Source organism: Cynara cardunculus (genome assembly GCF_001531365.2).
Source record: "Cynara cardunculus var. scolymus isolate 2C chromosome LG 13, CcrdV1, whole genome shotgun sequence".
Lineage (NCBI taxonomy): Eukaryota > Viridiplantae > Streptophyta > Magnoliopsida > Asterales > Asteraceae > Cynara > Cynara cardunculus.
Genome location: NC_037540.1, coordinates 23,527,881 through 23,538,452, shown reverse-complemented (window position 1 = coordinate 23,538,452; position 10,572 = coordinate 23,527,881). Strand labels below are relative to the sequence as shown.

At 36.2% G+C, this 10,572-nt stretch overlaps 1 protein-coding gene across 1 annotated transcript; it reads left to right on the top strand.

The window, feature by feature from the left end:
- Window positions 1-3,980: 3,980 nt before the first annotated feature.
- Window positions 3,981-9,978, top strand: LOC112525416 (serine/threonine-protein kinase AtPK2/AtPK19-like). The gene is made up of 7 exons (XM_025135540.1): window positions 3,981-4,008; window positions 7,484-8,354; window positions 8,645-8,727; window positions 8,877-8,997; window positions 9,087-9,260; window positions 9,347-9,454; window positions 9,544-9,978. Exons 2-7 carry the CDS (start codon window positions 7,746-7,748, stop codon window positions 9,847-9,849), a joined length of 1,401 nt encoding a protein of 466 aa, XP_024991308.1. The 5' UTR covers window positions 3,981-4,008; window positions 7,484-7,745; the 3' UTR covers window positions 9,850-9,978.
- The last annotated feature ends 594 nt before the right edge of the window (window positions 9,979-10,572 follow it).

Genomic DNA, 10,572 nt, shown 5'->3' with positions numbered 1-10,572 from the left:
CCTAATAGCCTTTATGATCTTGCCAAACTTACTACTTTTGATGTCCATAATAACAGTCTAGAGGGTAGTGTTCACTTTGGTTCTGGTAATTGTAAAGAGTTGGTCTATTTAGATATGTTTTTCCTATAAATATGGATTCTTTCACCTGACATTCTTCTTGAGGGATATGTATTTTGCTATGATTTTCATCAGCTGGAATTTTGATAGCTCAATCAGCTGGAATTTTGAGGATAGTACAAGAGTCGACATGATGATAGCAATATGCAATCTACTTAATATTTCACAAACTCACGTGTGACATTACATTGAAATTTACCTCCTTTGACGTACAGGTCCCTTCTCTCATCACATGAATAAAATCCACAAACAACAAAAAAATGTTTTAATTGATCAAATTTTTCGGTCTCAGGAGGTAACAGAATAGAAAGATTGGATGCWTGGAAATGGCAATAGCAAAGCCTACTTGGGAATGATATGTTGAGGTACAATATTTAATGTTCTCCAATCATCTACATGCAAAGAAGCTGAAATCGTTAGAGTCAAGCATTTCTTAGAATTCCCTGCACTTGAAACCTTGATATATATACAATTCCCTGCACTTGAAAAACCTTACAATCCCCTGCACTTGAAACCTTGATATATATACAATTCCCTGCACTTGAAAAACCTTACAATAACCTGCACTTGATACCTTGATATATATTTCAAGCAAGATGCATAAATATGATTGAGATTGACTATTGCAATGTAAAGTTATGCTCTTTTTATAGTTGTGTCTTTTTATGCTAATAAGAGACATATTTTTATGCTTAGRATTTACTAACAAATGCATGCTTCATTAGAATGAAAGGACAAGTTGTACATTGTCATTTCATTTGTTAGAATTGAAAATTCTTTTAATGATCATAATGTGAAAATGTTTTAAAATAATGCAACATTATCCTTTTAATCATGTTTTTATTCCAAACTTTGTCTTTGTYSATTAGTAATCATTTCAAAACATGGTAACATCCATTTTAGTGCACAAACTACCTCTAATTTGYTGTCACTTAATGGTATTTCATACTTTGCAAATAGAATATAGTCAAATGTTGCAGTTATAGTGGTATATTTGTTAAAACAGTGAATATTTCTCAAAAGCTTATAGTGGATATGTGATGCTTATCATGTATGATTCTGTCTTGGGAGCTAATATGAAGAGTGGTATGTAATATGGATCATAATGCTTGCTTTTCTTCATGCACATGTTTTTGCAAGATCATTTGAACCTTATAGATGTTGATCCTTGATGTATGCAGGGGAATGAAAGAATATTCAACGCTCACTTCCTTGCTGGTCTCGTTCAAAGCTTAACATATTCCCATTTGTTCGAGTCCAAAATTACCAAGAGAACTTTGCTGGGAAATCCTAACAGTTTCTTCTCCATGATTTCTTGTTTATTCTTGTTACTAAATTTTAGAAACAAACCATGATTTGCAAGTGTTGGAACTAGGAAGGATTGTATCTTAATGGATGTATATAGATATGAATATGGATATACATCATGAACATCAACTAGCAGGTATGAACTTGTTGCATTTGTTGCAGATGCAGTAGAAATTTGCATATTGCATATTGCAGATAGCCAATGTATATGGATTAGTGGATTTGCAGGTACTCTGCTGTTATATATGCTAACAGAAGAACACAACTCTCCACCCAAATTGACTCCAACGTAAAACCAACTTAGAAGACCTTTCCCCTTGTTTTTACTGCAGCTGTCTTTGCAATGACAAAGCCACGAAAGTTTTTCTTAAGGTAAGATTAAGACTTTCGTGGCTGCTGTCAGGTGCTGTCCAACAGCTCTTTTCCACCTTCGACGTCGATTTCGTCTTAGAAGCAGTCCAAATCTGCAAAAACTCAAAACTTAAAAGTTGTGGGGCTGTTTGTTAGCTTTCCAGATCATCTTGAATAACTTAAATCCGAGCTCAGACTAGTTAGATATGCTGGAAATACCATAGTCTCGTAAAGCTGTAAAAAATCTTCTATTTGTCCCTTTTTTGCTCCAAAGTGTTCCGAACCTATCGACATATAAAAAGGCATCAATGTTGTTATGTTTTACCATTTTAGTGTGTTAAAGAGGGATGCTTGATGTGAAATTAAGATAGCTTTTAGCGACGGATCACCTATTGTTTACATTTGTTTATGTTCGTTAATGTTCATTTACGTTCGTTTACATTTGAAGTTGTTTCATAATTTGAATAGTCCTAGGAGTACATTTATACTCAAAGCAGATGTGTGTTGTATGAAGCGACTTCTACATTTCTGGGTATCAATTAGTCCATAATGAGGAATTAATCTCTATGTTCTAGAAGCAAGTTTCTGGAGCATCATAATGTGGGTTTTTATATTGGAGGTTTTGAAGAGGTTTTTCAACATATTCATAGGTTTTTAGGAGTTTCTTTTTTACTTGGTAAGCACTTGTTGATAAGAATCAACACTCTAACTAATTTTACCGGTAAGCACTCCTACTAGATCCTTAATAAGTATATGAAAACCAACAATATGGTCATATGGATGCACCAAGTTCTGCCTTTTATAATAGTACTCTTTTAGCCTCTCTTTTTTATTAATCAATTTTCCTTGGTCTGATATAGAAAATGCAAAAAAATGAATGAACTAATAGCTAACATATTAAGGTATTTGTTTAGTTTTCAAGAGTGACAATCAGTTTGAATATACGGATGAATGCATCACGAAAACTAAACAACAATTTTGATATACGAATGAACATTATTTACAAATGATTGTATTTCTTTGTTTAGTCAAGAACTTCAAGTTTTGTAATAAGTTATAAGTATATTGGTTAAAAACCCAATTTTTGAGAAATTATTTTTCCATTCAATCTTGTGAATATACCATATTAACCTGTAACTTTATATATTTGTTAACTTACAAAATAACCACACAAACTTATGATTCAAGGCTAAACTTAATGTTCATAATTGTGGTTCACCCACGCTGTATCACACGGGTACACCACTAATATATATGATAAAAAATAAAGTTAGATTCCATAGATGGGTTCGAATAAGCAGGAGCATATCCATAATCCCACCGCATCCTTTTAGAAATTAGGGCAGAATGACATAAATCATCCTTGAATTTTTCAATATATACATTTTGATCCATCTAACAATGTTTTAGCATTGACAAACCCTTGTTCTTTAATTATCATTTTCTAATTTTTTTAATTCATAAATAAAATCAAATACTAAAATTTTACAACAATAATTTATATAAAAGTTCCATGGGGGACCAATCCAACACCCCTTAGACATACATTCTTACTTCTCATTCTGGTTTCAAATATCTGAAATTAAAATCAAATTCCATTCATGTGAACGAAATACATAATTCATCAAAATGATAACAAAATTAAAATGAAAAATCAAGCATTAGGTTTAACTATTTTCTTTTATATGTGTAAATTGATTGAGAAAGTGAATGAATTGCATACTGATACAAACTGTCATATGAAAACATGGCTCAATTTGCTAATTGATCAATTTTTTTTTATTTACTTCTCATACTACTTTTTTAAGTCCTTATGATAAAACATTGATGGCCGAGGGGATGAATGACTCACTGTTCTCACACCACAAACTTGTAAAATTAGAAACATCAACTTTTGTGATTAAACAATAGTCCAGGGACTAATTTTGCAATTCCCTCAAAACAATTGGTTAGCCGTGCCCAAAAGAACTTCCTTCCCCACAAGCCAAAAAAACCCCCGCAGTGGGTCCCACCAGAAAAAACCGAAAAATGCGTGAATGTAATGTAACCTCAAAGCTGGACGTTATAGCCTTTCATACAATCAGATCACGCCACGTCTTTATTTCCTTATTTCATTTTTTAATTAAATAGTAACTTTTAAGTCAGTTATAAGCGGCAAATCGATAAATTTTCATATTTCTTTCCCGGACAGCTTTTCTCTTTCAGGGAACCCCATCGACGATCTCTCCACAGGTAACACCAAAAAACGATTCATAAATCATCTTTATTTTCCGGTAATTTATCATCTTAATTGAATGCTTTTGTGCTTTTAGTCGTTTTTTAACGTTTCATTTAGCGAGGAATTCTGTTGATCGGTTTGATACTGAATTTAGGGTTTAATACTGGTCAATTTCTAGTGTCATTGTTTGTCGATTTTTCATGTTGTGTTTCTTTTCTGTTATTGGGAGAATTTTAGCCTTTTTTTATTTTGGATCGGTAGTGTTTCGTGAATCTTGGGCGCGTTGCATGTGTGCCATTGTACGTTTTAATTCTTGTTGGCAGTTGGATAAATAGAGATCTCTTATGCTACCAGCGATGAGGATAATTCCTTTTAATTTGTCTTGTTAAGTCTATGGCTATCTCTGCTCTATTATGTTTTGCTCAATTCTGAGTTAGATATCTGGTTTGCTAGATTTAAGTACCAAAAGAATTTGTCCATAATAGTGGGGCAAGAAGAATCTTCAATTTCCTTTACTTGATTCTGATAAAAGAAAGTCGCAAACAAGTGTAGGTTACCTTTATCTGGATTTTCTAAAGGAAGTCTTTATTCCTGTTTGTTTGGATTTTCTTTAAGGAAGTCTTCCTTTCCCTGTATCTGGATCTTCTAAAGAAAGTCATTGTCCTTGTTTGTTTGGATTTTCCTTAAAAAAAAGTATTTGTTCCCCTTCAGATGGCTGAATGAAGTCCCTCCTTCCCATTTTTTTGTAGTTTCCTGATAACATTTGTTGTAGTTAAATTACATAAGTGTATTTCTTTGTTAATTTACATTTTGTGAATCTTTAGAAACTGACGAGCATTTGGGTCGTGATCTTGAACATCAACTATTACAACATTTCCTTGGGCTAAAATATGTGGATTTTTTGATGCATGACATTCACTGTTTCTATTGATACATTCTAATAGTAGTGGTCATGCTAGTAAGCTAAGTCACGATGTTGCAGCCTGTAAGTTTTTTTTTTTTTTTTGATTAACCTGGATATCCAACCCGCTATGCGAGCCGACTAATCCCAGGACGACCACCTGCTTTGCAGATAGCCCGGAGTCACCGCATTTGAACCTCCGTGGCCACAAGGGGATTTTTATTCCTACTTTGATTTGAACCTGGGACCTCCTGGTACTTTTGACCTTTGGAGTCAAGCTCAAACCAATCAGGCACCACCCTTGTGGTTACAGCCTGTAAGTTTTGAGATGTTCAAATATGCAACAGTGCCTGTTAATGTTAGTTTTGGATCCTATAAACATGAAATGGGGACTATGATTTCAGGAAATATGATCTGGTTGGATATCTTTTGTTTCAGCGACAGTGTCCATTAGCATGCATTTAATAATTATATAAGTGCATGTCTTTCCTTCTCTGTTAATAGTCCAATCTGTTAAATTCCACGCCATTTACACACGCACTTCTGGGAAATAGGACTAAGAACCAAAAAAGAAGAGTTATATTTATTTCTTTTGCAGTTTTGGTGTTGATGCAAGGTGTTAACCCTAAATTTAAAGGTTTGGAGAACACTTTGGATTTATAAGGGCTATGCATTAGTCTCTCTTAGGCAGAATATTCATGGTGCAATCTCAGCGGGGAGAGCATTGACGAGGGGGTGGAAATCAACATTGGGGAACGTGGTTTGGTTGTTTGTGTAAGTTGAGAGAGGGAAAGTTGCTGTCGTTTGGTCATGTTCATAGGAGACAGGTGGTGGCTCTGGTGTGGAGGGTAAAAAGTGTGAGGGTCGTGGGAGTGAGGAGGAGGTGTAGGCCGAAGAGGACTTGGGATGAGCAACTGAGGTTTTAGGCATTTCTGAGGACATGACCGCTGATAGGAGTTCTTAGAAGCGCAATATTAGGATAGAAGACTAGGGGTGAGGATTTATAGCTAGCATAGGTGGGAGGAAGGAGTCTGGAGAGATAGAGGATAGGGGTAGGGTTAGTGAGCCGACAGTTCGACCTACTGAATCCTAAAATTATACCATGGGTGTGCAGCCCTTCCTACATTGGTTATGTTATTTTTTTTCTTGTACCTGCTTTTGTTTGTATTTGTTGTTTCCTTGTCCAATTGAATTTTGTTGATTCCTTCTAACTTGTTTTGCGATTTTTAACAATGTTGCACTTGTTTTCAAGTTTTCTTTTCTTGTCCTTCATATGTTCTTTTTCTGCATTTTTTTCCACACACTTTGCACAAGCCAGGGGGTCTTCACAGAAACAGCCGATAGCCGCTCTACTCCTTCGAGTAGAGGCCTGGTCTCCATGCATCTCACCCTCCCTAGACCCCACCTTCAGGTGGGACAGACTCGGCTTGTTTGATTTGGTTTGTAAACAGAAGGTTTCAGATTAATTCGAAACAAAATTGAAGTATATGAATTTCACGTTTAGCCCAATTGATATGGAAGAGGAAGATGCAGTGAACGTAGCATGATAAGAAATAGTTTAGAAGGATATCTTTCCTTATTTAGATCATTTCTACAAAAAGATGAAGAGATTGACGAGGATGTTAGTCATAGGATAATAGCAGGTTAATTGAAATGACAGCAAGCTTTAGTAGTCTTGTTTGATCAACGTGTACCATGGAAACTGAAAGCGAAGTTCTGTAAAATGGAAGCAAACCTTCTTGTGCTTTACAGGGTGGATTTGGATGCTTGGCCACCAAAAGAAAAGATGAACATAAGATGTTTGTAGCAAAAAATGGAGATTTTGAGATGGATGGGCACCTGTTGAGAAGCTGAGCCAACACCGTTTGAGGTGGTTTTGTCATCTCCAACGTATACTTTTGGATGCTCCAGTTAGAAGTCGACTTCCCAAACTTGCGTGAATTGAAACTTGGCTCACGAAAAATAGATCTGCTCGGGTTTGAATTGTATCTTTCGAGCTAAAATACTCGATCACTCATCTCTGGCTTGGCTCATCAAAAGCTTGAGCCTCGGGTTGGCTTTTTACAGGGGTGGAGTTTATCGTCCCAAATAAGCTCTGGCCCTGGGTTGAGCTAGCTTGGTGTATGGGTTCATATAAATGAAAATTTAAACCTTCAAATAAAATTATAAGTCAACTTTTCTTGAAAATTTACAGTTAGAACACCCCATGAGCCAAGACTTGTGGGTTAAAAAAATATATATTACATTTAGTGGCTCTTATGGGATTGGATCATTTATTCTTGCTACATATACAAGGCTTGAGCTCAGGTAGCACAGTCAAACTGGCTCTTCAAGTTTGTTTGTTTTTTTGGTGAGTTTACACCCCTAGAGAGGTTGAGGTTGTCCAGGATTGACATGGGAAGAGTATTGAAGAGAAAATGTGTGTGGCTTATGCCAAAGGAGTTGCCCTTAGATTGGAGTGCATAGAAGAACAAAATTTATGTTTCTGAATGCTAGGGGTTTCAACATTTGATGTTCGATTACAAACAGATATACCATCAATCAACAGTGCCATGATGGAATTCTAATACTGCTTTTCTGAACTGCAGCTTGACTGCCTGGCCTTCATGATTTCAAGAAGCACTGCTGCATCTACTGTTTCCTGTAAAGCGGGAAACAAGAACAACTTCCCTTTCTGGATTCTGATTTGCATGTTCTCAAGGTTCCCTGGGACTCTTGTCTTGTACTTGACCGTCCTGTTCTTTGTGAGCTGTCCTTCATCAATTTAGAGATCTGAAGGGAAATTCATCAGGAGCGGTGAAGAATTGAAATTCCATCTGCGGTAAACGAAGTCATCTCCAACATTGGAAAATGGTTGCTTCTCAATGTTTGCACATGACTGGAACGAGGAAGGTTTTCCAGAACCAATTGCTTCCAATGGGACCTCCTGATGCTCTTCTTGTAGATCATATTGAGAATGAGTTGGATTTTTCTGATGTCTTTGGTGTGGCACCTGGAATGTCTTCTGCACCCAATGCAAATGAATTAGTGTATGATGAGCCAGAAGTAATTTGTAGCCGGTGTCATTCATTGGTGGGTCCTACACCTTTTGCCAGTCAATTGGTGAAGCTTGGCAAGCTCACTTTACATGAGACTGAATATGATCTTGTTGAGGGGGTCAGTACAATGGCTTTTGAAGAACTCGAAGAACCTTCTTTCGTTGATGATGATGATGGCAATTCGATGAAAAACCATAGTGTGGGACTTGAAGACTTTGAAGTTCTTAAAGTTGTTGGACAAGGAGCATTTGCAAAAGTTTATCAAGTGAGAAAGCGTGGTACATCGGAAATTTTTGCAATGAAGGTTATGCGAAAGGATAGGATCTTTGAGAAAGATCATGCTGAGTATATGAAAGCGGAAAGAGATATTTTGACAAAAGTGGATCATCCCTTCATTGTGCAGCTCAAATACTCATTCCAGGCAATGATCTCGTCATTTGCAAAGCATGTGGATTATACGGATCTTTTTACATTGCAAATGTTCTATTTACTTTACATGAAAAGTAAAAAGGAACTACAAATTAGAAAAGTAGTAAACAAATAAACCCTAGTCTTTGTAAGGTCCTTAAATATTTTTTTTAAAAGGCTTCACTTCACAGAAAAATTGTATTGTATTGTTGAAACTCAGTTGCTTTCTGACAAATTATTAAAAAGTTATTGGAGGTTACTATATCCAGACCTAATGTTTGTTTTCCGGTTATGTGAATGCAGACCAAATATAGATTGTTCCTTGTTCTTGATTTTGTAAATGGGGGTCACCTTTTCTTTCAACTCTATCGGCAAGGCTTGTTCAGGTATGTGTACTCTTTGAACTCCCCAACCCCAATAAGCCTTTCATCCCAAGCTAGTTGAGTAATATGGGAGAAAACAAGAAAAATAGAGAGGAGAAATTTTTTATGTTTCATGATGTTGCAATTATATAACATGTATTTTTGGTATGCAGGGAGGAGTTGGCACGTTTCTACACTGCTGAGATTGTTTCTGCTGTTTCACATCTCCATGCTAATGGCATAATGCACAGGGACTTGAAACCTGAAAATATTCTTCTGGATGCAGAGGGGCATGTAAGATCCTTATTCTTGTTCTAAGTTATATAGTATATATTAAATGTTGATTTATCTATATCTGGTTTGTGGGTGTATGTTTATTTCAGGTTATGTTGACTGACTTTGGCGTAGCCAAGGAATTTGATGAGAGCACAAGATCAAATTCCATGTGTGGAACGTTAGAATACATGTCGCCTGAAATTGTACAAGGGCGGGGCCATGACAAGGCAGCTGATTGGTGGAGTGTTGGAATTTTAATGTATGAAATGCTTACAGGGAAGGTTGGTCTTCTTTTCTTTTTAACAGATCACTTCATGGAAGCTTTAGCATGGGGTTTTCATTGTAAGCAAGTAATTTTGATGTGCAGCCTCCATTTAGAGGTGGAAACAGACAGAAAATTCAGCAAAAGATAGTTAAGGATAAGTTGAAGCTTCCAACCTTCTTGTCAAGTGAAGCACACTCCCTTCTCAAAGGGGTAATTTACTTCCCCTATATATATATATATATTTACATTTAGTTCTTGGGTGGTTAGTGATAGGTTGAATGATTTTGTTTGTTGTTTAGTTGCTACAAAAGGAGTCAAGCAGGCGGCTTGGCAGTGGAGGTGGTGGAAGTGATGAGATAAAAAGCCACAAATGGTTCAAAGTGATCGACTGGAAGAAACTGGAGGGTCGAGAAGTGAAGCCAAGTTTTGTACCAGCAGTTGGTGGTAAACAATGTATAGCAAATTTCGAAGAGTGTTGGACCAAGTTGCCAGCGGTGGTGGATTCTCCGGCTGCCAGCCCCAAATGTAAGGAGAACCACTTCAAGGGGTTCACTTATGTGAGGCCTGCAGCTGCTCCTTTCCTACAGAGGGATGATTCTCCTTAACACTTCTCTTCATGTATGTTTATTTCTTTTACTGAGAATTAATTCCAATAAGTTAATGTAACTAGTAGGATGTTATGGAGTTCTGTTATGTAATCTGCAAATGCATTCCACTTATATGTTTTGCACGCATATGGGCCTGTTTGTTAGAAACTTAAATGGGACTCACGCAGCCTATTCCGTGAGCTATGTATGAGTGTTTGGTAGTGACTTAATGGTTTATTCCGTAAGCTTCTTGAGGGAGCTTTATGTAGAAAACCAAGTTTTTTTTTTCCAAATCTGTCCCTCCCAATTTAAAAACACAATCCTTTCATCTATGAAAAACCCCTCAATCAAAAACCTACTTAATCTATAAAGATAGATTAATCCACAAACAATTTTATTCATACAACACTAAATGAAAAACCAACCGAACAGTCTCATAGTGCAAAAACATAGATTACTTCAATATACAAATGCAATTTGGAATTGAAATTGACATTTCATAGAAGCTTGGGAGGATTAAGAGAATGACTAGCTCTTCAAATTGGCAAAAGCCCAACCCAAGCCTCATAATGTTCAATATAGTTCAAAATCTAGTCTAAGGGTTGTCGAGATGCATGCAAATTGGCTTAGATACTCAGAAAATGTAATATTTGACTTGGCATGTAGTCTCATGCTCTTGTAAAAGCTTTAGTTTAAATGATCAAATACTTGTAACATCGTTTAGATAAAACAAAATTATAA

Coding starts and splice junctions, on each gene's coding strand:
- LOC112525416 (XM_025135540.1), top strand. CDS start 7,746: ATGGTTGCTTCTCAATGTTTGCACATGACTGGAACGAGGAAGGTTTTC. Junction 8,355..8,644: donor AGCTCAAATACTCATTCCAG/GCAATGATCTCG, acceptor ATGTGAATGCAG/ACCAAATATAGATTGTTCCT. Junction 9,261..9,346: donor ATGAAATGCTTACAGGGAAG/GTTGGTCTTCTT, acceptor TTTGATGTGCAG/CCTCCATTTAGAGGTGGAAA.